General features: G+C 45.6%; 1 protein-coding gene across 1 annotated transcript in view; it reads right to left on the bottom strand.

The window, feature by feature from the left end:
* FAM3D (FAM3 metabolism regulating signaling molecule D) overlaps window positions 1-27,395 on the bottom strand; it is a 550,272-nt gene that overhangs the window by 16,444 nt on the left and 506,433 nt on the right. Inside the window, exon 10 of the mRNA XM_069643754.1 lies at window positions 18,182-18,308. Within this exon, the coding sequence (XP_069499855.1) occupies window positions 18,182-18,308 (127 nt within the window). The remainder of the gene's footprint in view (window positions 1-18,181; window positions 18,309-27,395) is intronic.

Here is a 27,395-nt window from a genome sequence, read left to right as displayed (position 1 = left end):
CTCTTGTCTGCCATCCTCTTATTCTTTCTGCCCCCTTCACTTCCTTTTCCTCTCGCAGACTTCTTTCTGGATGTTACAGGTGGGCTTCTTGGAACGTTTGGCACCATGTGCCAGGGGGCAGAGCCTTAAATAGGTTCCAGTGGCAAAACTCGCGGAATTCCAGTCTTGAGCGATTTCACGAAAATCCACAGGATTTTATCCTGCAATTTCCAAAAGGCAAGGATGTCCTCTCCTGGTCCCTCCCTTGATCTGTGTGGCAAGGGAAGTTGTGTGGCTTCTGTGACCCTGGCATACTCTGGTCAACCAGGTGTTCCTCCCTGGTGTAAGCCCTGAGGTGGACTGTGCAGTACATGCAGGACTCAAGGGCAACACAAGAAACAGGAAATAGTACAGCTTTGGGATAAAAGGGACTAGTTATGTGTCCTCGCAGCCCTAGCCGTCGCAGGACAATGCCCCAGTTCTGTGTGACACAGGTACGCAGGAGACACTGCCCGATGACATGTAGCACACAACACAACTTCCACACTCCCAAGCTTTTAAGAACCGAGGATCGGACCCCCTGCGGCAAAGCCCTCGATGGACAAGGCTGTGGTATTGTGCACTGCTGGTATGCAGGAGACACTGCCCAACGACACGTATCACACAACGCAACTTCCACATTCCCGAGCCTTTAAGAAACGAGGATCGGACCCTCTGCGGCAAAGCCCTTGCAGGACAAGGCCGCTGTGTTGCATGATGCAGGGACACAGGAGAAGCTGTCCGACGCCAACGCAACTTTCACGCTCCTGAGCCTTTAAGAACCGAGGATCAGGCCCTCTGCGGCAAAGCCCTCGCAAGACAAGGCTGCAGTGTTGTGCGACGCAGTTGTTTGGCGGCAAAAGGGTAGCAGCAGAGATTGCGAGCGCGGACGACACTGTCAATCCGCACCCGTAAGGTAAGAAGGTGCGGGGAGGGAGAGTAGCATGGCTGCACTCCACGCAACTCCCCGACCTTGCGCGTCCATCCCCTCTCTGCCCATCTCCACGTGCGCTTCCCCCGCAACTCAGGATCCGCTTCTCCTGGCCTTGCACGTCCTTATACTCTCTGCCCATATCGACATACACTTTCCCTTCCGCAACTCATGATCCTCTTCTCCCGGCCATGCGCGTCCTTCCCATCTTTGCCCTTCTCCACATGCACTTTCCCCACACAACTCAGGCTCTGCTTCTCCTGGCCTTGCGCACCCTTTCCCTCTCTGCCCGTTCCACGTGCGTTTTCCCCGCTGTAACTCAGGTTCCCCTCTCCCGGCCTTGCACATCCTTCCCCTCTTTGTCCGTCTCCTTGTGCGCTTTCCCCAGGCTCCTTGGGTCCTTCTCCCCTCTCTTCCAACCCCTTCAGGTCCCCCCTATCTGGGACTATTTATTGTATACTTGTTGTACTGTGTGCATTCTCTTCTTATTCCTCTGGTCCCCCGAGTTACTAGTGTTTTGCTTATTTTGTATTGCATTTGCATTCCCCCTTCATTGCCTTTTGTAGTGAGAATATTGTAATGGATATCTGTGCATTGTTTGCATTTCTCTTCTTCTCCTCTAGGTACCACAGGGCTATGAGTGCCTTGCGTATATTGTACTGTATTTGCATTCCCCTCTCACTCTCTATTGTTTTGTGACTATTGTATTATACTTGCAGTGTTGTTGCATTTCTCTTCTTACTCTTCTGGTCCTCCGGGTTACTAGTGTTTGCATATTTTGTACTGCATTTGCATTCCCCCCTCACTCCCTTTTGTATTGAGACTATTGTATTGGATATCTGTGCATTGTTTTCATTTCTATTCTTCTCCTCTAGGTCCTCCAGGGTTGCGAGTGTATTGCATATATTGTGTATATTGTAATGTATTTGCAGTCCCCTCTCACTCTCTATTGTTTTGTGACAACTGTATTGTTTGTATACTTGTGGTGTTGTTGCATTTCTCTTCTTACTCCTCTACGTACCCCAGTGTTGCTAGTGTTCTGCATATTCTGTAATGCATTGCATTTCCCCTCTCACACTTGTTTCCCCCAGTGATCTCTATTGTATTATCACACTTTATTGCACTGTTATTCTTTAGGTCCTCCCCCACTAACTGCAAGCACTGTGGTTTCGGTTCTCTGTGCTCACTGCACCCGTCCTCCTCTTGTGCCTACCTCCCTACAAGAGCCCATAGTGTGTGTCCCCCACCCCCTCCTGCTTGGGATGCCTTCTCTTGCTCTCCGCCTTGCACCCTTCCATGGTGCTTTCAGTCTCCCCTATCTTCTATAACTGCTATTCTATTACCTATCCTATCCTATCCCTCTCACTAAGTCTGGTAGGAAGAAGCTCAGAAAGGACAAATTGGTCTCCAACCCAAGCCTCCCTATGCCGATACCTTCGCCAGTGCTTCCGCCAGACTCTCACCAACATCCTCTTTGTCGTTCGCTCTCCAGGCCTATGAACCCCACATATGGTTTCTGTTCTTTCTCCTTTTTCCTCCTCCCACATTAATGGTGGCACTCAGTGGAAGGCTCTTCTGGCCCCCTTCCACTCCTCCAAGACCATCATTAATGTCTATCTGAATGGCACAATCTTGGTCCAGGGCCCTCAGCCCAATCTCCTCCTTTTCGATAGATGCTTCCCATGTCTTATCAATTTCCTTCCTTTTCCTGCTAATCCTACCTACACCTCTCTGGCTCCTCTGCCACCCACCACTTCCGCCACCTCTCTGCCACCCTCTTCTACCTCTCAGACTACTCTGCCATCACCTTCTTCCTCCTCTGCCCACTCTTGGGCCCCTCTAACATCTCTGCAGGGCATACCTCATGCCTGTACCCCTCCACAGAAGTCTTTCAAATGTGGCAATCTGCTCTACATCGCTACCCTTAACTCTTGCACTGCTGTCAAACACTCCTGTGACATCTGCCGACTGCTCAAAGTACTTGATTTGGATGTCCTCGGTTTCACTGAGACATGAGATTGTTTGTTTTGGCCTCCCTCTGTCTACCCTTCCTTGTCTTGTAGCACCTAGAAACACATGTGTACAGGCGCGTTATAAATGATGTATCATATCATGAATATGAAGGCAAATTTTCAACAAGGTTTTTAGAAACTTCAACATGCTCTGTATAACGGGGAGCCATGAGCAGAGCTATGAGCAGAAAATAGGCATGAAACAGACTGTGATCCTGTCCTCATACTTCATAGTCCAAGAGGAAACTATGTGTCCTTGATATGTCCTTGGGATGTCTTATGTCTAGGATTTACAAGTGAAAGGGTGCAACTGCATGTGCCAAAACTGAGCAATAATTGGATGCCTATAAACATGAAACTCCCAAGATGTGGCTAGACTCTATGGTTAAATTCTAAAAGTGGGACTCAGTAAGTTTGAAAAATTATCCATAGTATTGCTGAGTTGTTTAGAAATGTAAAACTTTAAAATACACCATTTGGCAGTAGGATGTGTTGTTTCACATTCACTTCACATGGGTTTATATCGTGCCTTAAAATGGTAATGTTTCACCCAGGTTTCAGTTGTTCTAAATAGAATGTTTGCCTTCATCCTCACAGCAACCGCACCGATGTAATTAGCTGCAGTGATTGCCGATGTAATTAGCTGCAGTGATTGCAATGCTCAAATGAGCTTAATAATTGCACATTGCACTATTGTGTTGCAACTAAAGCATTAAGTCAGAATTCAGCGGCACGTATGTTTTTGCAAACCATATGCATTATCATGGTTGTATAGTGAGTTAACTGCAGTTACTAATGCTTACTAGCTTGCACATGATGTAACCAATACAAGAAAATGTTCCCTCAGTTTATATGGTGCAATGTTTACTGTTATCTCTGTGTGCCGTGTTCTATATGATGGCTGACTCAGCATACAATTTGCCCAATACTGAATATCTTACCAATTTTAAATTGTGCAACGTCCACCATTATTTCAGTATGTCTTCCGCTCGAAAATGAATGCCAATCATTTCAGTTTAGACACCCAAGGTTAATGTTATTGTTGTCTTATGTCCTCAACCATTAGGTGTTCTGAACCATGGTGTCCCAAAACTGTTGGTGAGAGATGGCACTGACAAGTTGTCTCCTGTCACTCTCAGTGGGGTTACCTTGATGGTCCCATGCTCAAAGACGGCTATAGTGTGGTGTAAATCACCATGTTCAGGCCTCTGTTGTTTAGCTTGAGCATCTTCAAGAATGTGAGCTCCCATGTTCTTCTTCGTGTGATATTTGTGAGGATGCCTTTCAATAGCATCATTGACATGTGCTGCAGTGTGTGAGTTCATACTCTGAAATGGGGATAAACTGGTGTTTCTGTTTTATGGTTCAATTTGGTCAATCTCTGCAGGATCCATCATCGATGTAGTTCCTGGCAGGTCACACTACATACTTTCCTTGAAAGCTTTTTTTGCATTGGATGATTACTAGTTGTATGTCCCTTGTATCTGTAATGTTTGGTTCTGTTGGGTTGCTACAGCAAATTTGGAATAGATAGGTGGGAAGGTATTGTACGGCCTAAAATTGCATGGGTATGTTCTGTATCATATTTGTTCTTGATCGGGTAGAAATGCACTTCTAGTCAGGGCCTGTACTAGATTTTTCAGTTGCTTGTATGCAATTAAAGAGGTTTCCTTCATTCAGCTAAACATCACTGCTGAACATTGGAGGTAGTTCCTTTAAAATTATATTCAACAGTGCTAGTGATGGATGATAAGTGACAACCAAGGGTATGTGTTCTGTGGTTATGTGTCTATTCAATGTAGCAGGTTGTCTCTAGGAATTTGCAATGCACAATCTAAGTCCTTATCAATTTGCCTGGCTGAGTGACCCATAAACAAGAAGGAATTATGGAGTCCAATGTCTTCCTGCTTGAATATACATGTCATAGCTGTAGATAGTGAATTGTTTTGTATGGCCTGGCTAGAAGCTAGTCCTGCACGGGCATTTGTTCCTATCCTTGGGTGTCTTCTATACAGCTGTTTCGAGATGGCTGGCTCTTCCAAAAGAAATAGTGATATACAGGAAGTGCAGACTCTTCTTGGTGCATTCCACAGTGAAGTTAATGTAGTGGTCAAAGCTGTTCAGTGATGTATGTCATTGTTTAAGAGAATCCTAGCTGTGTGTCTCAATGAAGAAAATCTAACTTTTAAGATTATGGCACTATTGCATTACTATTTGTATTACAAGCTATTTTATAATGCTTATATTTCCATTATGCACAACTCTTTTTAAACTGACTATAATGTTTTTTAGGTTTAAGTTTAACCAAAATGAACTAAAATAATGAAGAAAATGTCATTGGTGTGCCAGTTATGTTACTGGTTTCTGGAATTGTTGATGTAAAAACTCTTGCTTAAGGTCTGCTACAAAATGGTTTGAATATTGAGGCCCATTTTTGAGCATATGGCTGTTCTGGTTTTTTGTACTATTTAAGCAGACATTGTGTGTGGGACTGGTGGCAACAGTATAACTTAAGGCATAAGTACGCACAACACATTCTACTTTCAAGTTGTGTGTTTTTAAATCGTACATTTGAAGATTGCTCTACAAAACCATGTATACATTTCAGACTTACCGGGTTACGATTTTAAGACTCCTTGCACTTATGTTTGTGGTTATATCACATACAAAGATGTTTTGTGAATGAAGTGTGCATGCTGAAAATATAAATCCTCGATACTACTAGGGTTGAAGTTTTCCGATGTTTAATGTAATGTGTATTTTATGATCCCAGGCTCACTGCTCTATATATCAGTCGACCGTCTGAGGACTGAATTCCATGCATACTCTTCTTGCAGCCAATGGGGTATAAAGGGAAAGGCTCTCACATATTTTGTTCTATGTGAAAGAAATGTTGAGCAGCGTTTCTTTTTTGTTGCTCATTGAACTGTGTGACAATCCTCCAAGGAAAGAGTGTACGGGATTCCGAAATTTAATGCATTTCATCACCTCATCATAATATTTTTAGTTAGTCCAATAATAATTTCATAAAAGTCACAACATCATCCATACTTTCTTTAGCAGAGATCAGCCCGTTTCTACCATCCCCATTATTTTACTAAGCAGAAGTCAGTCTGCTGCTACCATCACCATGACTTTATTAAGCAGAGATCAGCCTGCTGCTACCATCCCCATTCTTTTACTAAGCAGAGATCAGACTGCTGCTACGATCCCCATCCTTTTACTAAGCAGAGATCAGCCTGCTGCTACCATCCCCATTCTTTTACTAAGCAGAGATCCGGCTGCTGCTGCCATCCCCATTCTTTTACTATGCAGAGATTAGCCTTCTGCTACCATCCCCATTATTATACCAAGCAGAGATCAGGCTGCTGCTGCTATCCCCATTCTTTTACTAAGCAGAGATCTGGCTGCTGCTGCCATCCCCATTCTTTTACTATGCAGAGATTAGCCTTCTGCTACCATCCCCATTATTATACCAAGCAGAGATCAGGCTGCTGCTGCTATCCCCATTCTTTAACTAAGCAGAGATCAGCCTGCTGCTACAATCCCCATTCTTTTACTAATCAGAGATCAGCCGGCCGCTAACATTCTAATTCTTTTACTAATCAGAGATCAGGCTGATGCTACTATCCCCATTCTATTACTAAGCAGATTGCTACTACCACTGATTGATGTAATTGAAAGTGCCATCAAATTTCCTGTGGCGATGATGAAGACTTTGAATGTGAAGAAATCCTAGGAAGCTGACACAAAATCCATTAACAATTGAACAATTGATGTTTAGTTCAATATCACAGAAGCAGACACATGACAGGTATATTCGGGGAAAGGTGAAGCTGTCATACCCACCCCACTTTGATCCCACAATACAGTGCTTGCCAACAGTTGCTTTGCTGCAGCAAACCTGGCCATCAGTTGCTTGATGTTTCCTAAAGATTTGCTGGCTGAGAGCAAAGAGGTGCTTGTATCTTGTCTACTATGCGTGCTAAAGACAAATTGAATGAGCCACCTGAAAGGTATGTTTTATGAGCATATTTGGTGCTATGGAAACTGATGTCCACAGCTTCAGACCTGTTAACCCATACACTATTTTAATAACGAAAGAACACATTGGCAGAAAAAGTCACGATCCACAGCGCTTGTTAGTGTAAATTAGACAAAGAGGGTCAAGGCTGCAGGTATCTGGGTAGTGTGGATATACTGCCAGTATAATTCCACTGAGATAAGTACAATTGCAACACAAACTAGTCCCAGTTTCACTGCGCCAAGTAGAGCAAAATAAAAATCGGGAGTCCAAGTGATTTGTATGAAAGAACAGCCTTTAAAGTACAATGCCCAAAAAGTACTCTGAAGGCTTTGCAATTGCGGTTAAAGGTGGTCGGCTGTTTAGACAGACTGAAGAAATCAATGTGCATTGATTTCTTCAGTCTGTCTAAACAGCCGCCCACCTTTAACCGCAATTGCAAAGCTTTCAGAGTACTTTTTGGGCATTGTCCCTTCAGCTTAAATTTCAGTCTCTATCCCTATTAAGCCTCAGATGAAGAGGCGTGCAAGGCTCGAAACATGCGTTAGGCTGTTGCTTGTACTAAACCTTGGACTTTAAAGGCTGTTCTTTCATACAAATCACTTGGACTCCCGATTTTTATTTTGCTCTACTTGGCGCAGTGAAACTGGGACTATTTTAATAACTACTGCCGTATATTTCTGCCTTACCTAAAGTAAAGTAAACAATTTTGTAAAAAAACTCCTCTTTGTTGGAACCACTACAGCGCATTGATTCCTCTGGTCTTGTTCGCGCTCTACAAATCTCAATACAATAGTACACTGCAGGAGGGCCACTATGTGTTTAGAAAGGGGCATGGGTAAACAAGATTTACCTTCACCTCTCCCCAATTAATGACAAATATGTCAACTGCCAACAGGGGAATGCTTTTTCTTCCCTGCATGTAAAAGGGGAAACAAATGATTTATCTTGCTTCTCCATCACTACTTGAAGCTTAGCAGTCCAGCCAGCATCTATTATGGCCCTCAAGAAGAGATGCAGTGTAAATCAAGTAAGACAGTAAGTACTGCTCTTTCATCCCTGTTAATATAGCTGTACAGACCACAGGAGGAGTCATTATCACGTGGGATAATGACTCTTCTCTTGACTTATGGCGTTCGGCCTAGAATTGGCCAATAAACTGGTGGTGGGTCTTTAATCCAGACTATTAGCACATAATTGGACATAGGTTGCAAATCATTCATGCAGTCGGCTGGTGGGGGACAATCTCTTAGGCTCAGACAGTAGGCCAGTGAAAACATACTCGCATTTTATAATACAAGATCCGGATTGGCAAACCTTCTTTGGAATTATGAAGTGTGGCAAGTCCCATGTCTTCCTGCTTGAATATACATACCATTGCTCTAGATAGTCAATTGGTTTGTGTAGCCTGGCTAGAAGCCTGTCCTTAACAATGTGTTATTGTTGATTGATTCACAAAATAGCGTACTTCTGATTTATGACATGTCATATGTTATGAGCAATTGCGCTAGCCAACGATGCCTATCCAACTACCGGATCAATAAAAGCGTTCCCGCCAATGAGCATATTGGTGTTACGCTCACCTGGTATCCACGGGGACGCCATCCAGCCAGTTGGTCGTTGGTGCCCTTCCCAATGATTCCCTGGTGTGGTCTTGGTGTCGATGGGATTCCGCCTGGAAATGAAGACTATATTAGTCTCTCCCCAGCTCCCTTGTGTTTCCAGCCCCTCCAGGTTCTCTTCTCACCTGGTTGTCGGAATCGGTGGGCTCTCCGTCCTGCTCTCTGGGCAGGGGCGCGTTGTCTTTTGTGGGCGCGGGCAGTCCAGTGACTTCACTGACTGCTGCCCTTGTAGTGTCTTTCAGGTAGGTCTTATAGCGATTGATGGCGTCGTAATTCTTGCATGCCTTTTCTCTGTTCTAAATGTCTCTTTTTTTATCTCTGTAGGAGCGCAGAGTGTCCGCTTGGAGAACTGGATATGCTGGTTCTCACCGGGAGATGATGGCGCGCTATAGCGCTATGATGCGGTAAGGAGGCGCTTTGCGTAGCGCAGCTATGTCTTGTCCTCACTGACCTGTGCTTTTCTCTTTTCGTAGGTCACGATGAGTTCCCAGCGCAGATGGAGTTCCGGAGCTATGCCGGCCTAAAAGCAACCAACCAGGTAAGTCTTTAAGTGCTTTGTGGTTGTAATGTCTCCATTAACTCCTTTAATGATGTCTTTCTCCTTTTCTCAGGTCCTTCAATCCGGGCGGTGAACTCCACCAACAGAGCTGCCCAGGAGCTGCGAGCAGTGAAGGATGATGAATGCAGGTAAGATTCTGCTGCTAACGATGTTCTTGGTTTTTCTGCAGGTCCAGAATTCACCAGGCTCGTGAGAAAGCTGGACACGGTTAGCGTCACGTTGCTAGAAGCAAAGTAACGCAAAGCGTGTTGTCTTGTTCGGGTGTGGTTTAAATAGCCACTGTAAAGTAGTCCAGGTAAAGTAGTCCCTAGGCCACCACACCCAAAACACTTGACCGCATAGCTTGGTTCTAGAAATCAAGCTATGTGGATGCCTCCATGTTAGCTGAAAGCCGAAATAAAGTAGTTCCTCAAGCAGATGTCTTTCCTTACTGATGAGCCTGGCACCAAAGGCATTCAGACTGGCCCCAAGAGGGCGTGAGAAGTGGATGCCAGGCCTTATTAGTGATCCAAGCCCTGATTCCAACTGGCCAATGGGCTTGCCAGTGGGGATCAGGGCTGAGGGTCGTGACAATTGGGGAGATGTTGGTGTGTCAAGGGGCTTTCTGATAGAGATGGGGTACACCCTCACAAATCTATAACTTTACAAATAGTCGCAAAACTTCAAAGGTGACTTGGATACGCTTGTGGACACACTTAAGTTACAATTTGTAGGTATGAATGCTGGTGTGCAAGTAATGGAACAATATGCAATATTGTGGAAAGTGTAGAGTAAGAAGTAATATGTGCTGGACTCATATTTTTGAGTGAGAGAATTTGTGTGCAACATTTTGATTCTTTTCCCATTTTATGCAGAGAAAATCTACTCCAGAGTAAGATTACTCACAATTTTGGGAATATGTGGACGATTCTTGTAAATCTGGTACAACCTACATTGATTTTCAAACAGTAGAGAAATTTACCAGATTTCTTTGTTTAGGAGGAAGTCAAAACCACATGTAGACGTAACTAGCATAACCATAGGAAAAAACATAATTCTCTAAGAACTGCAACATCTAAGGAGCTGATTCACAAATGATTATTCTAATTTACCCTTGACTTGAACCAGAAAAGGGCTATTTGTTTAAAAAATAAGTTACTCTGCTTACTCCTGACAATTTAAGTCAGTAGTAAGTCAGCATTAAACATAGTAACTTATTTGTAAATCAGCACTAAGATAATAGTCTAATCTCAGTTGGGCAGACCAGTCAATCTTTACTGTGTTTAAATAAAACCCAGAACTGCCATCTTTTGTAAGCGACAATGTAAATACCAACAATGTTTTCCGTCACAGCCCTTTAATAAACAGGCCTTACGGCTGCTCACAAACGCACATTATGTATTTGAGAAATGTCTTCCTTGTAACGCCAACATCTGTACTTGGGTCCGGCCTCAATGGCTCTTTTCAAAGCACCAATAGTTAAAGTCACGTGATACAAGACACAATTACATAACTTAAGGTCCATGACAATATAGATGGTTCTAGGGCAACGTAACAGGCCAACATCATAGCTTGTCATGCAACTCCCGGGCTGTGCCTTAGTGACTACAATAGGCAGTGTTTAAATTGTTGTGGTCCAAGGTATAGTTTTAAATGGTTCACATAAACTAACATCTAGAAGTTATTTATTTATTTTACATTTATTAAGCACACATAACCCTTAGGCATCGAGGTGCTGCTACAACCAGGTACACTTAACTTATGGATTGAAGAGAATAGACAGTACAGGCAGAGCAACGTCAAAGGTTCTAGGTGAGCAGCCAGGGTTTCAATGTCTTTCTGAAGGCCAAGTTGGTTTGTTCCATTCTTAGGTGTGGAGGGAGCGAGTTCCATTAGCGAGCGGCTACAGAGGGGAAGCTGGCACCTCCACTTTTCGCTTGCTTGGATATGGGAAAGACAAGTCAGTGGGTGTAGGGCCTCCTCAGAGGTCTGGTGGATTGGTCCCTCATGAAACATGGCGAGAGGTATGGTGGGGCAGAATTGGGCAGGCATCTGTGCATAACAGAGAGTGTTTTAAAGATGATCCTTTTCGTTCTGAGAAGCCACTGGGTGTTTCTTCGAGCCTGGGATATGTGCTCTCTTCTTGGGATGTTGAGAGCTGCACAGATCGCATTGTTCTGGATAACATGGAGCCTGTGAATGTTGTGTGCCGAGGTGCCGCGAAGAGCGCGTTGCAATAATCTAGCCTGGCTCAGATGATGGCTCTAGCAATGGTAAGAGAGCTGTTAAGGGCTAGGAAAGGTCTGGCCGCATTGATAAGTTTAGTCGTGTAAGCGGCTGATTTTGCAACAGCATTGAACTGGTGTGTCAGGGTCTTCACCGATGTGGACACAGGAATACGCAGCCCGTCTATGATGAAGTTGGCGTATTGGGGACCAAGGTTTTTGAAGACAGATGGTGGCCCGACCACCAGGATCTCTGTCTTTTTGTCATTTAGACAGGGGCTGTTCACTGCAATCCATGCTTGAATGGCTAGGTAGATGGTACTTTGTACGTGAGAGTCAGCTATGTAGTTGCCGGTGAGTGGTAGCAGCATTTGCGTATCATTGGCATAGTTTGTGTAGGTGATTGCCGAGGATGTCCAGTAGATCGAAAGGGGGTTTGGTGAATATGTTGTACAGTAGGGGGACTGGGAGGGGAGGTACTGGCAATGTCAGAAAAAACTTGTATTGATCTGCCTTCCAGGAAGGAAGCTACCCAGGACGCGGCTTTGGGTGAGAAGTTCACAACTGAGGTTAGGTGGTAGCACACAATGTTATTGTCCACCAAGTCGAATGCTGCAGAGAGATCTAATAGGAGAAGGAGGGCAGGCTTGCCTTCATCCCAAAATGTATCAAGTTGTTTTTTTAGGTCCAACAGGGCTGATTCTGTTCCATGGCCCGGTCTAAAGCCTGATTGGCGAAGACCTAAGATCTGATTTATTTCCAAGGTGGTGCTGGATTTGAGTGTACGTGGCCCTGTATAGGATTTGTCACAGGAACGGGACCGTTGTGGTGGGAAGGTAGTTGCTGGGTATAGCAGGGTCTAATGTGGGTTTCTTTAGGAGGGAGAGAACCCAGGCTTCCTTCAGGTATGTGGGGACTGTGGGGGTGGAGAAGGAGGCATGGATGAAGGTGGTGATAAATCAAATGATTTGGCAGCGACTTCTGTTTCTGCGACCTGATGGAAGTTAAAGGAGTCTTGATCATGGAGATCTGGGAAAGGTGGGATGGGAGAGGTTTTTTTTATAGAGACTTGCTTGGAGGCAATCTTCTCCTGCAGGGTGGCTGCTTTCTCCAGCAAGGCCTTTTGGATGTTCCTGCACCAGGTTTCGTCTTTAGTGATGCCTGGCGGACAGGGTTTTCCAATTCCCTAAGGATACTGAAATGTTCTTTAGTGTTTGATTTGGCCTCAGTGATTGCATTGTTGTAGGAGGATGCATTCGCCTGGGTGATGGCTAGTTTGTATGTCCAGGCAGAGGAAATGAATAGTGCCTAATGGGCATCTGATTGCGATTTCTTCCAGGTGGCTTCTGCATTGCGTTTATTTGTTCTAAGATCTATGAGGTCATTGGTAAACCACGAATTGGCATGGCACAGAGTTTTGGCCTTATGTGGTGCTAAGGGGGCGACCATGTCCACCGCTGTTGCCAGTGTCTTGTGTCTTTAGGTAGATGTCCGCAGGAGCCACTGGGTTATTTGCCATGTTGGTGATGTGGTCCGGGTTTGAGGTCAGAGAGGAGTGGAATGATACTGTCTTTAGTGATTTTGCGGGCCCAAGTGGGTGGCATGGGGTGTTGGCCAGTGGGTTTTCTTGGGACTGTGGAATGGTAAAGGTCACGAGAAAGTGGTCGGACCTCGGGCATGGGGAGATATTGTTGATGTCGACCTTGCAGTTGACATTCTCTAGCCAGTCAAGGGTGTGGCCTTTTGCATGGGTAGTGGTGTTTTCGTGGTGAGTAAAGCTTAGAGCACTCAATGCATTTGCTAGGAAGGAGGCATTCCAGTTTGCAGGGTCATTAAGGCATAGGTTCAAGTCTCCTAGTCGGATGACTTTGGATGTGGGTTTGAGGTTGGCGTTGAGGAGATGTAGGAGGTCTTGCTCGAAAGTGCCTGGGGGTCCAGGTGACCTATATACGAGGTTGATGATTATGGAGCTGGTGTGAGAGGTGGTAAGTTTAATGGGAAGCAGGTCACAGTTTCCATTCATTTTGGATGGGTACTGTCTGATTTTGAGGGCATCTTTAAAAATCAGTGTCATTCCGCCTCCTCTGGAATTCTTAGGATGGATAAACTAGGTGGGATACCTAGTGACAACGCCGAGCCTGAGGTGGCATGGAGCCAGGACTCAGTGATGGTGAGGAGGTCAAGATCCTGTGAGGAGATGAGGTTGTGGATAGCCAGGGCGTGGGCATGGAGTGATCTGGCATTAATCAGGGCTCCTTTGAACTGGTTCTGGGGGGCAGGAGTGGGTTGGGCGTTATTGGAGGACTTGGCCGTTTCCATGTGTGCTGAAGGTACCACGGGTGCACTTTTCTGTGGGTAGAGGAGTGTGGTGGACTCTGGCTCACGTGGAGGAGGTGGGTGGTGAGCCTTAAAGATGCAACATGGTGGAGAGGCTAGTTTGCAAGTTGAGTAGACCGAGGTGTGGTCTGTCAGCCTCGAATTCCTGGTGAGGATAGGTTGGGGATACGTGGTGTGTGTGCGCATGCCATGGTGTAAAGGTATATGAGCCTCATATTCCTTGTTGTGACAGGCAGTGGGTGCGTGGCCCAGGGGCCTGTTGCTGTTGTCAGGGGTGTGAGGGGTGTTCTAGAGCTAATGGGGGGCATGCGCCAGAGAGTTGATGGTGTTCCTGTAGGTGGGGTGCCACGGGGAGAGATCTGCACATTGTCGGTTGGCAGAGCATGGTGCTGGGTTGGGCCCGACATTAGTGGCGGCGCTGGTAGTACAAGGTGCTCGCTCATGAGTGATGAGGGGAGAGGTAAGGGATTTGGGCAGGCAGTTCTGTGTGATCCGTAGCACCTGACTGAGCAGGCTAGATGCCGTGGGCAGTGCAGGAGTATTCAAGACAGTGAGATTGACTGCGTCATGCAACGGCACGGCAGGATGCAATAAGGATGCAACGATGGGCAAAACAGTCGTTATAGCGGCATTGAGGCATGGGCCAGATGCACGCTTACCTTTGCATGAGGTTTTGTAGGTGCACCAGCTACTTCTTTTGGGTAGATTGACGATGGTGCTTGCATCAGCGCGGGCGGAGATCGCCTGAGAGCTACAGAGACCTTATGAACCGGCCTTGAACAGGGGGTGGCTCCGCCATCCTGCTTCGTGGGGGCGGCTCCGCCATCCTGCTTCGTGGGGCACATCATTTACATCTGCTGTTGCTCAATCGGATTGCTTCATTTTTTCTACTGCAGGCTTCTGTGCTTTTGTCGTCCTCGCGGCGACGGCCATCTTAACAGGGGCTGTGTCCAGGCACATACCCATTCCTCCAGCAGGCTGGGGGAGGCAAGGAGGGCTTAGGGGAAGTGGCAGATTTAAGGCAAAGGGCCCCGTGGCAGCACCTGGCGCAGGGCCCTAGGTGGGCGAGTCATGGAGGCGGAGCTTTGGGTGGGCAGAGTTAATTGTGGTCACAAGTGCACAAGGGCAAACTTTTGGGGCAAAAGCTATTTTTTATTAAGTTGTTTTTATTACAGTTACCTAGGGGTGCGACTAACTGGAAACAGCTGGGCCTCCTCAGCAAGCTTTGCTATCAATGCTAAATATTCTAAACCTAGAGAACATACGCGTACTTGTAGCAGAAAAGTGATGTCATTCTGCTTGTGTAGGCGTTGCTGCAGCCATGCATTGCAAAACGGCAGAATGATGGTGTTAAGCTTTTGCTGCACGGGTTGGAGAGTGAAAACCTCGGATCTGTACAGCGGTTGGTGTACTGTAAAGTGTGGAATTACAGAGCCCTTTACAATATTCTCATCAGTCCGTTTACAACCTCTCTGCTCCTCCGCGTGTTCATTCACCCACTCATGGGCTGGCCCATACATCTGCTCGCCCATCTCTCCCTCACTGGGAGCCGTGCAGAGGTGCTGGCTCTCTGCAGGCAAAACATGATGCCCCCTGGTGGGAACATTCTACCTGGCTCACACCTCATTGCACCTATCGGCAGCAAATCAGAGCACCCATAGGTGCTAGCAGTCCATCCCTACCACCCCCTCCTTCCTTTCACCTCCCCATTCCCTTCCTAAGGACCAGGGAACTCGCCTCGTCCAACACTGAGGGTGAGGAAAGGGGGTGGAAGGATGAATGGGTGGCATTCCAAAACCACCTGTAATAAACCCATGAAAGTGCTCATACATACATACATAAATAAATAGGCGTAATATGCCACTCAAAGAGCGCCGTTAATGTTCATGTCCTTTTCCAACATTCATCCCCTCCACTTACCCTTTTCTCTCTCCCTCCCCCACCTCTTTTGCCCGCTGAAGCCACTTGTATCCATGCTGGTCCTTACAGAAACCAAATTTGAATATGGCAACGTGACATTCCAATAGCAGGGCTTGCAGAAATGCTCACATTGCAAGCTGCAGAATTAATGTTCTTCTCCATTTTGCGTGGTGGGTGAAATCAGCAGTGTCATGCATTTTCCTCAAGGGAAATTTATCGTTTCATGTGTTTTTGTGTCAGGCAAAACCGTGTCAAAGGTCAATTTGACCCAAAGCGGCTAACACCGAGAACAATTTGCCTGTCTGCCAAAGTGTAACATTAGGCAAATGTTGGCGATTCGGCTTCTTTTGTGAATACTTTGCCCACCCCTGGCCTGGACCACGGTCTTCTCCTCAAGCTGGTAAAGCATGCTGGCACACAGCTGGTCCACACATGCATATGGGCGCCTGAGAAGGATAAAATGGGGCAGGGTGAAGGGGCCCACACCCTTTCCCAAGGCGAAGTTGCTCTCCCAGCTTGTTAGGAGCTGGACTGACGTCACAGCAGAAAGGGCCCTGTGCTGGGTGGAAGGGGCGGGGTCTAGCACCGGGACCCGCTCGCCATGTGTTTGCCTGGCGACCGTTAAGTCCGCCTCTGCTTAGGGGGCATGAAGCTGCAAATGAAAATAAGCCTGAATGCCAGACACCATTTGCTTTGTGTTACCTTAATGAACTGTTAATTTGTAATTGTCATATTGCCACCAAGGTTTGTGCTAGGACTACAATGTCACTGCCATAGTCACTTTGAAAATGGCCTTTTGCAATGTGCTGCAGCACTCTCACACAACATTTTATATAGTCAGTACCAACGTTTAATTCCTCGTCCACTGGTCGGCGCTGTTCACCATTCAATACAATCTAAAGAAACCTACAGTATCGATTTGAATTAAGACTGCGTGTGTTTAAAAAAACGTGAGCAAATAATTAATGTATGGCATTCATAAACTGCACGATAAAGGGAAACGTAACTGCAAGGTTTATCAGCCCCTCAGCTTCCTGAGCCTCCAAGTCGAGCGAAGGTAGGCGTTTTTGGTTGGGGATACCATTGAAATATATATAGAATAAAAAACACCGTATTTGGAAGGTGGGGAACGATTTTGCTATGTAGGTGTTCCCAGTGAAGTCTATGGAAGGCATGGGGCTTGTTCATTGCGTGAAAATATGCCGTGGATGGCTGACACTATCTAAGTTAGTGCAATTTTAGTGATATGGTATAAGAAATAATTGAAAAAATAATGTCACTCTGAGGTTGGCACTGATCACAGTCTTGTAATCTAATTCTCCCCGCCCAGTCTGTCTTCACTTATTTACCTCAATTCCCCACTTCCTCCTTCTCGCCTTTTTGCTCTCTTTCGTCAAACAGTATTGCATTTTGAAGGAATGTACCTATTATTGTATTCCACTAACACCAAAACACAGGCTGACTGAATATAGCCACTGAAGGGAGCGGGGGTGGGCAAAACAGCCTCATTAACATTGGCGCATTGTGGACGAAATCCGCCTGCTATGCCAATTTCGACCACAGAGCAACATTGCCCATTTTGGACGCCCACCTCCGCTTCCCACCAGATTTGCCTCATAAGTGGTTGCAACTTCAGGCTTCCAAATCAAAACTGCCCAAAAACACAAATAATTTACCGAGAGATGGTGAATCAGTGAAAAAAGCTGCACCACCAGGGAATTAAAAACGGAGGCAAAATTTGCTATTTCGCTTTTCTGACAGTAACCATGGAGCATGGAGGCTTTGCAATGGCACTTGCACTGACAGACCAGTGTAAAAAGGACATGCACACTGAGTGAGCAGTGCGAGGATGACGTTTTGCCCCATCCAATGCGCAAAATGAAAAGCCGCGGGAGAATGTCATGTATTAGCACCTGGCGAGGGGGAGTGTGGCGGCCTCTCAGCAAATCAGGAAACTCAGAACGGGAGGCCGTCATCGTCCCCACTGGGACTCCGATATGTGCTACCCCACGCTCCCCGTTTCCCATTCCCATTACCCCACCTACCTGGTGCTCCCGAGACCCTTGCCGGTGCAAGGGACTCACAGTGTTTCCAATGAATACTCAAAGCGGCAATGGGCACCATGGAAAGGGACAAGGGACTATGTGTAGTTCCCTTCACCTCTTTCATGGTGGACATCTTGCAATGTAGTGTTTTCAAGTTGAGAAACAACTTTAATCAACTTGAAAAAAAAACAATTAGCATCCTGGTATAACATGTCGTGATGCTAATAGCAATAAACCCCTCACTGGGGAGGGGGGCAAGTAATGCCCGAGGCCATCGTTAAGTAATTTATGACCCCCTCCACCCTCAGCTCGGTGTTTATTGCTTAAATGTGACCTCTGGGGGGTTTAGGCACACAATTCAATGGAAAAGCAGCGAATAAGCCAGAAACTTAGAGAGAGAGGTACTCATGGCATGAATGGCCATACCCTAAGACTTTCAGCCCTGAGTAAACTATACGTAAGCCTCAAGTAAGCCTCAATAACTCCAACATTACACACATCTGCTGTACCTCTTCATAGGGGCTTTTGGCTGCTAGGCCTTGTCCTCCCACGAAAATCCAGTTGTCTCGAAATTTCAACTTGCTGGCAAAGCTGCTCCCCATATCAGTAAATATTTTACGTGCTTCCTCAGTCAACCTGAAAGGAAAAGACCAACAATCATTGTACACTTTTAAATGTATAAGCTCGCCTGGAATACAGTGGCGTCTGGTGAATCTTTTCATTGGAGGGGCGTAAATAAATATGTGCCACAAATAGGCGTGCCGACCGAGCAAGTGGTTCAGGGGGGCACATGGCTCTCCCTCTGAGAAATGTTTTTGAATTATAGATTAAAAAATACATTACACAGCACAATTTTTGTGGGAACATGGACAGTTTGCAATCGTTTTGTAGGGTAACGCATGAAAAAAAAACAATAGATGGCAATCACCAACAGATTCCTAATGCATTTTCATGATGCCTTTCCTCACAATATATGCCCGTATAAAAACATGTTCATGCTGACTGCACCTATACATGCCAGTATTCCCATACAGAAATATACTCATGTTCACTTTGTGCATAATGCTAGTAATGATACTATCTCTCCTACTCTGAAGAAGCTACACTGGCTGCCCATCATGGCAAGGCTTCAGTTTAAATCACCCTTGTCTTGACTATCGTTCCCAAATATCTATCTATAACATTTCAAAGGCACTCCGCTTTTTATGTGTCCTTCGATCTTCCCATCTATTCCATCTGTCCGAGCATTGCTTCAGACAGTCAAGAACAATGGGGAGGTCTTTCCAAGTGATGTTAAAAGACTGAGGGGCAACAAACCCTAACAATTTATTGATACATCTGAGCATTTATAATGCTCATAGATAATTACAAATTATCTCGTGGGGGTGAGAACAACAGAGAACTGGCCACAACCTGTCTTGAGGCCAGGGAACAAGAGAAACTATTGAGATTGAGTCGTGGGGTTTGACATTGATTATAATTGACATAATCGTCCGCTCTATGAAGGTCTCGTCCAAACAGGTTTCCGCTTGCTCATCCTGAACCATCAACAACAACATTGGCTCTCTTGCCCCTGCACTCGCTGATCTCTGCAACTACTGTTTTGGCACAGGATCTTTCCCCTCCTCCCTCAATCACTCGCTTGTGTGTCCCCCTCCTTAAAAAAAATATCAGCAGACCCTACCTGCCCAGATAACTACAGCCCAATTTCTATCACCCCCTTCCTGAGGAAACTTCTGGAGAAGTTGGCTTTGCCCCAACTCAACTCTCACACTGAACTTGTTGGTGGTCTCCACGACCATCAACCTGGATTATGAACGTCTAGAGGCAGGAAACTGCTCGTCTGAACACCCGTGAAGAACTGCTTACATCTCTAAAGTCCAACTCCCCAGGTGTCCTCATCCTACTTGATCTCGCCTCTCCCTTTGACACAGTCAACCACTCCATCCTCATATAAAGGCTCTTTGATAACCTTAGTATCTTGAAATGGGCACTGGACTGGCTGAACTCTTTCCTATCTGACTGCTCCTCCCAAGTCATCTTGGGTACCTTCTATCCTACTTCCTTCTTCACTTGTGATGTTCCCCAGGGTTCTATCCTTCTATCCTCTCCCCTTGGCTCTTTAACATCTACCTCACACAGCGGACACTCCTCATCTCCTCCTTCTCATCCAACTTCCAGTATTACGTAGATGACACACAACTCTTTTTCAAACTTCCTTCTGACCCTCTTGCACCGTCCATCATCCCTGACTGAACAGCTGCCATCCAGGCCTGGTGCACATCCAATGATCTCTGCCTCAATGCCAACAAAATTGAGATCCTTCCCATTAGGACCTCTGCTCCCGCCTTCTTCCCTTCACTCTGGCCTACCCCCATGGGCTCTCCCCCTGCTCCTTCTTCAGAACCCTTCGAGTCATCTTCGACTCCTCTCTCTCCTTACCCCCTCACACTCAGGACATTGCCAACAATGCACACTTTCAGCTCTTCCTTCTCAAAGGAATTCTACCTTTCCTCACTTTCTCCCAGAAGTGAATGTTACCTGAGCCCTTGTTCTCCCCAAGCTTGACTATTGCAATAGCCCCCTCCTGAATCTACCTTCTTCCACTCTGCGTCCTCTCCAGCTAATCCAGCATAGGGCAGTGAGACTTAGCTTTGGCCTCAAGCTCAGGGACCGCAACACTCCTGCCCTAAAAACTCTTCCCTGGCTCTCGGTTGCTACACAGATGAAATTTAAATCCCTCTGTATCATCCACAAGGCTTTCTGGGGCTTGGAAGCACACTACCTACAACTCTCTCTTACTAAATATTCCCCTTCTAGACCTCTGTGCTCCTCTGGCACCAACTCTCTGCTTGTAAAGCATTTAGCTAAACAGAGGGCAAGAGGTTGATCGCTTTCCTCAGCTGGCTCCCTTCTATTGAACAGCATCCCCCTCTCTCTGCATCTTGAGCAGGACTTCCTTAAATTCCGTAAACTCCTCAAAACTTTCCTCCTCCCCCCTTCTCTCCTCTGTTAATCTCACAGTTGCTTTGATTGGGTACCAGGGCACTTATGCATCCTCGGGGCCCTGACCTCCCACACTCAATCGCCCCCAGCTTCTGTCTATCCTCAGCACTTGCCTCGGCACACCCTCAGTCCCGGAGGCTCGCACTTATCTTACCATGCATTTCATCTGTTGCTCACCCACAAGCGTGGGCACCTCAGCACCTACTCCCACTGCCCCATTCCTTGTGCAATTGCATGTTCTGAACACTCACAAGGCATAGTAGGTTTATCATTTCTTTTTCCCCTCCACTGTATTTAATATTGTTTAGTGTACTAATGTCTCTCATTCCCATGTCCCCTCCCTGTTGCCCTGTGGGCGCTTTGAAACAGAACGTACTTGCTGTATAAACACCTAATAAGTGAACAATAAGTAAATAAATAATTCTTAATGATCTCAGATGTGTCAATAAATTGTTAGGGTGTGTTGCCCCGCTCTCTTTTTTCGCATTACAAAATATTACTTGGGCACAACCCTCATTAACCACTGAAAAGCAACCCTCACCTCTTTTGTCTATCTAGTCTTTCCAAGTGATGGCCACTAAATTTTGGAATGTCCTACCTTGTGATCTTGGGTGTTTAAACAACCCCCTTGTCTTTAGAAAAAGACTTAAAACGTTCCTGTTTAGGTAACACCCCCCTGTGTAACCGCTGCACTTTGTGCCAGCGCTTAGATGCCTCAGCCACCAGCACTTTACAAATATGTGCTACACAGCATGTAGCACATAGCACATATAAAGAAACAATTCCTGGGGAGGGCTAGCTCCAACCTCAACCCTCTTACTCACTGTTGAACTATATTAATGGAGTACTGTGGCCCTCATTTCATGCACAGTGAGTGGAGTGAATTACTGAGGCAATAACCCCAGAGCCGGTGGGCCATTACCGCCTAAGGTAATGCCCCCAGGGCCCAAAGTATACGCATATACGCAACAATATATATATATATAGTATATATATATATTGTTGGGTTTCAATCACATTTTGATTTTAATTCAGTTATTGACTGCTTATTTTTAATCTGATATGATACTTGTTTAAAGCTTATAATTTCTCTGACTGCAGACATACATCCAGGGTGTGTGTAATGTAATGCCATTTCAGTGCTTTCATGACGTCAGTAGTGCATATGGCTCAGCAAAATACTAGTTAATGCTGCCGTGTTAGGAATGCTAAGTGTGCATGACATCTCTATACCCCACCATTGTCCCAACTTTATCATAAAGCCTGGGCTGGATGATCGCCTTTTAGTGTCATGTACCATCTGTATTTTGTATTTATTTGAATGACAGGGATGTCAATTTCGATCAGAAATGAATTACAAAAACACATTTACAGATGCAGAAGCATTTCCATGAAGCATGCCTGTACAATAGCATAAATATGAGAACAAACAGCGAGCCAGTTTATGAGGGTCTAAAAAATTAGGAGATATACCAGGGAAAGAACAAATCAAACAGAACAAAATTGTATTTAAGAAAATAGGTGATTTACATAGGTAGCACTAACATAAAGGGGCAAATGCTTCAAACTAAAAATGAGTACTAATGTAAATACACAAAATAACATTATTAACTATCACTGGAGGCAGTGGTTGGGTCAGGGAACTAGGAGCTCTCTCTTTAGCAAATAAGTGAAGTTTCAACCAAGCTTTGAAGCGATCCACAGTTGGGTTGGGTTTGATTTTCTACCACATGATTAGAAAGTGGTACCATCGAGGCCATGGGCTTATGGTGCCCAATTCAAACAGACTTTGGCACATTAAAGTGCTAATTGGTATGTATATTTATTTGTATTAATTTAAGAGATAGCAGAGAAAAATTGCCCTGATGTACTGTAACCAAAGCAAACCAACAGGAAGAGCAATACAGCTCCGGGGTGCTTCATAGATAAAATGCAAGCTGGTTGTTGAATAAACTTGGGAGGTAGTTGGAAACCGAAATGGGGACATGGGTGGAGAGGAAAGGGAGATTGAATCAGTTAAGCAGTAGGCTAGCCCTTAGTTAAATGCCAAACAGATTGTGTGTCGTGGGGCACCGCGTAGGTTAAGGAGATCAGGTAGAAAGAAATTAAGATAGTGGAGAGGGGGCGTGCCTTTAGAGGATGGGAGATGAATCACTTCGGTTTTAGAGGCGCTAAGCATCAGGCAACTTAGTGCCATCCAATGATCAATAGCAGAGGGGGATTTTGTACGAGAAAACATGGTTCATAAGGATTACAAGATCTGTAGACCCACTGTAGGTTGGAAAATATAGAAAGGAATATTTCTGTAGTATATAAACTAGTTTCACATATGTGTCAGCCTGCATTGAAAGACTGTGCTTTGATAAGCAAGCTACACACGCACGCACGCACGCACGCACGCACGCGCACACACACACACACACATACCTATTGAAACACTGTATTTAGAAATTTTCTGAACACTGCATTGAGTTGAATGTGTCCTTTAGATATTGTTTTGCAGCTGTAAACTATAAGAGGCGCCAGGCCGCTGCAATGTGCACTTATGGATACGATTATTTGCATTTTATCTGCATTTGGTTTTTTAAACAAAACGTTAAGGTAATCAAAACCCAAGCTGTATAAATGTGCACACTTTCACTCACAAGTCACTAAGGGCCTCATTCATAAAGCGTCCAAAGAGTATGACAGAGAGAGAGCAGAGAGCGAGTGCGCTAAATCAGTAAATGATTTGCAGGTTATTTTTCTACATTCTTTCTTATAAGCTTTAACACAGATGTAACAAGTCTCTGTTAAAGCTGAGTCCTTATTTAGAGGTTTCCAAAAGGTGGAAAAATGTTGGGGACATATTAGTCTACATTTCTTCAATTATAGATACATTATATGTATATATTATTGTTTGTTAGATTTATATGTGTATGTTGTGTGGGGAATCCTGCGGATCCCCCACTAAAACCTGGCTTAAAACCTCCTCCCAAGGGGTCAGGAGAGGGCAGACACTTCCTGATCCCAATCCTGGGGCTGGTGTACTGCGGGAGGATCACATGGGTGAAGACAAGGCCCATGGTAGTGGGGAGACTTCACAGGGTGAGACACTGTAGGTCTCCTTAGGGAGATATACCCATAGCACTGGGTTGAAGGAGGAAATTACTTATTGTCAGTTTGATATATCGCAACCTTCTATTACGGATGGAAAGATAAACTCCAAGGGTAAAATCCAACAAGGTGTTATATCCAAAGAACAGGTCTTTTGTACCGCTAAATCAAATATCCCCCCAAAAGTCGAAAGTAGCAAACCGAATGATGGAAAGGCAGCCTTTTCTACTCTGTCTCTGAAAAGGTTAAACCCTGAAATCACTCTTCTAAAAACATCAAGGGAAGTAAAAACATGTAGTAAAGAAGCAGGAAAACCTAATTGCCTTAAAATGAACTATGTCCAAGAATCTCTCAGGGGCTGTGACGAAGAAGAGTGCTGACCAGGCATGAAGAGGTAAAGGACAGACAAGCAGTCTTAACAGTCTTTGGCAGGGTCAGGCAATTAACTATAAGGGCCTGCATCTAAAGCCAAGTACCCCAACTGAGAGGCATAAAAGGCTGCAACAGGAAGGAACAGTAGAAGGAAGCTGGAACACGAGCTGGAAGGTCAGCAGATGTAGCAGAAGAAGAAGAGCACAAGGCTGGCAGTTCACTTGGTAGTGTGACTACAGAAGGGAAGCTGCGACAAGAGAAAAGCAGTTTTCACCTGCAGATTCTAAGGTGGTCCTGTCCTCAAACACCCTGTTTGGTTGTCGCTATACTGGAAGAAACTGGGAGAAGCTAACAGTCTGCTAGGCACACCTAATTGCAGTAAATTCAGAGCTGAAGTTGTACATCTACCTGATGCCCATGTGCAGAAGCAGGCCGAGGGAAGCTGGAGAAAAAAAGACTCTCCATTGTCGAGGCTGTATCTGAGACACCTGTTCTGCAGAGGTGCCTGGGTCCCAAGACTACCTGTAGTAGTAGTAGCAGAAAAAAGGTAGGCGGGAAGTGTTAGCAGCCCGCAACCACTGTGACTTTGGAGCGGGTGAATGAAGCTCCAAACTCCAAATATGTTCTACATTTTCCAAAGAAGACTAGCAACGTGATAGGCCCTTTCTTCTTTCAGCTTTCACTCCCAAGGTCTCTGAACATTGTGAGAGGCACAATCAATTGAAATTCGTTCTATTTTGCTATTGGTACTTTTATTCTGAAGGGAACTGCCTAGCATTTTGGTGCTGTCCTGTCTTTGTGGACAGAGCTAGACTGATATGCTAATGAACATTTCTCCCCTGGTATGGCATAGAGTGTGGAAACCTGATTGCAGACCCTTGAGAGTGGGCACCGGGTTGGTGAAAAGTTTATAAGCCTTGTTTACTCACCGTAGGTGGGCTGTCACACTTTCGGCTTATGTTTAAGATTGCTTTAATCCTCTAAGTAAGGCTATTGACAGCCTAAAGCTCCAAATAAAACTAAAGTCTGCGAATACAATGTAGGGCAAGGATGTGTCAAAACCCTGCTTCCTTCCCTTACACTTATAATTATACTAAACAGATGGTGCATCTTCTTGGTCCAGAAGAAAGATTCCTTCCTCTGGATAATAGATCACAGTTCCAATTGTTGGTGGAACCTTTACCTGAGGGAATGACTCCCTTCCCCAGGTCTCAATCCCTTTCCAGAGTACGAAATAAGGTTCCAAGTTGAAAGGTCAACAAGCAGAAACGTTCTCAGTTCAACTCAAAGGGTAAAGTTCCGATTTGTAGGTGGGATTGTTACCTGAGGGAATGTCTCCCGTTGTGGGGTCTCAATTCCTTTTCAAGGCACAAAACAATTTTCAACTTTAAAGTTCCAACTCAAACATCAACATTTCTTCTTGCCCATAATTGTTTTTCACTATTGGGTTCTTGGAGAATGTGTCCCTTCTCAGGTACCTTGCTCTCAGTAATGTCACAATTCCCGGGGAATGACTCCCTTTCCCTTGGCCTTCTCTCAGGCTGACTTTGCAGTTCACAATGGCAGGGGGTATGACTCACTACCCCTGGCCTTTTCTCAGCCTTGGCTTACACAGTTCACAACTGCTAAAGAAATCTCAGATCCACTTCTCCCTCTCTCTGACTCGGCCCACTTGGTTCACTCTCCTGCCAAGCGTTGCCACGAGGCCTTGCCACGAGGCAGACATCTCATGCTCTGTAGTTTGATGAGGAAGATACCTTATTTTATTTATTTTAATTGTTTTTTTAATAACATGCTTAATACCCGAGTTTGGTTTCTAAGCGCGGATCCGGGATTCAAACCTCTGTTGCTCTGCGTGGTCTTGCTTTCAAGACCAGCACATTACCCCTGTAGTATCCTACATTGTGTTTGACTGCGAGTCCCAGACCCTGCATTCCCTTCTGTTTCGTTCTGGCCAACTTGGCTCCCTCTCTCACCAAGTATTGTCACAAGGAAGGTACTTAATTTTTGTATGTGGGTCCCAGACCCTGCTTTCTCTTCCGTTTCGTTCTGATCAACCTAGCTCCCTCTCACACCAAGTACTGTCACGAGGAAGATACCTTGTTTTTGTATATGGGTCCCAGACCCTGCTTGTGCTCTCGTTTCGTGCTGACCAACTTGGCTCCCTCTCTCATCAAGTACTCTTTTGAGGAAGATGCCTCGCTTGTGTATGTGGTTCCTAGACCCTGCTTTCCAAGCCCCTACGGGCACCTGCGTCTAGCCCTTTACCTTCAGGGGCCTCTGGACGCTCTGCCGATCATCCTCGAGTGCTTGCGGTCGTTTGCCAGGTTGGTGGCTATTTCTTTGCGTACCGGCTATGGTCCTCTGCTTCCCGGTACCGGCTTCCTGCTCCCAGTGCTGCTCCAGGTTTGCTCCACACCACTGTGTTCTTCGTTCCTCCGACACCTAACCTCCCAGTCCCGCCTCTGGATAAAGCGAGAATGGTGATTACCATTCCACTAGGTATTCTTCATGGCTCTGCGCCTTCTCTTCATCTCAACTGGAGTCCCATAGGTTTTACTTGGGTCATCTGTCGTCTTCCCCATCTCAGTAGAGGTCAGTCCTATGGCCATACACATATAAATGGGGCGGTTAGGTAACATGGAGGTGAAGGGTAAGGGATATGGGGATGTATGGGAGGTTGGTGTAGGGTTTGAATACCGCATTTCCCTTGGAAGGTCGTCCCCATGACATCCTCCCGTTAAGTACCACACTCAGGGGGACTATCGGGTAGCAGCCTCTCCTCCCTGGCCTCATGGCATAGGGGCCCCCCTCAGGGAGAATTGACGCATCCAAGGATGTGTCACAGTGTCCACCAATAACTGTTCTTCCACACATTTTGTTAACTGTCCTTTTTCTTGTGCACCTTGGTACAATGTAAATACCATGGCAGAATGTGTCTGCAACTATCAATTCACCACCAGACATGCTAGCTAGATTCGCTTTCAAATGATAGAAAAAGAGGGACCCATCTTGGCGAAATCCAGTTTATCTAATATGTAAGCCTGCAATAACAGAATTCCATCATGGCAAGTTTAATACACCCGGAGGCTTTGACATTTTAGCACTTCTTCAAGCGGCTTGAGTTTAATAAAATAAAACCATCCCAACGCAGATTCACCAGAGAGCTGCCAGGTCAGTGGACTAATTAATCTGCTACAGAGATCTGTGTTTGACCTCATAGTTACAGGTGCAAATCCAAGCACGTTC

The sequence above is a fragment of the Ambystoma mexicanum genome, chromosome 2p (genome assembly GCF_040938575.1).
Source record: "Ambystoma mexicanum isolate Mex_15411 chromosome 2p, UKY_AmexF1_1, whole genome shotgun sequence".
NCBI classification, from domain to species: domain Eukaryota; kingdom Metazoa; phylum Chordata; class Amphibia; order Caudata; family Ambystomatidae; genus Ambystoma; species Ambystoma mexicanum.
This window is presented reverse-complemented; position numbering and strand designations above follow the sequence as displayed.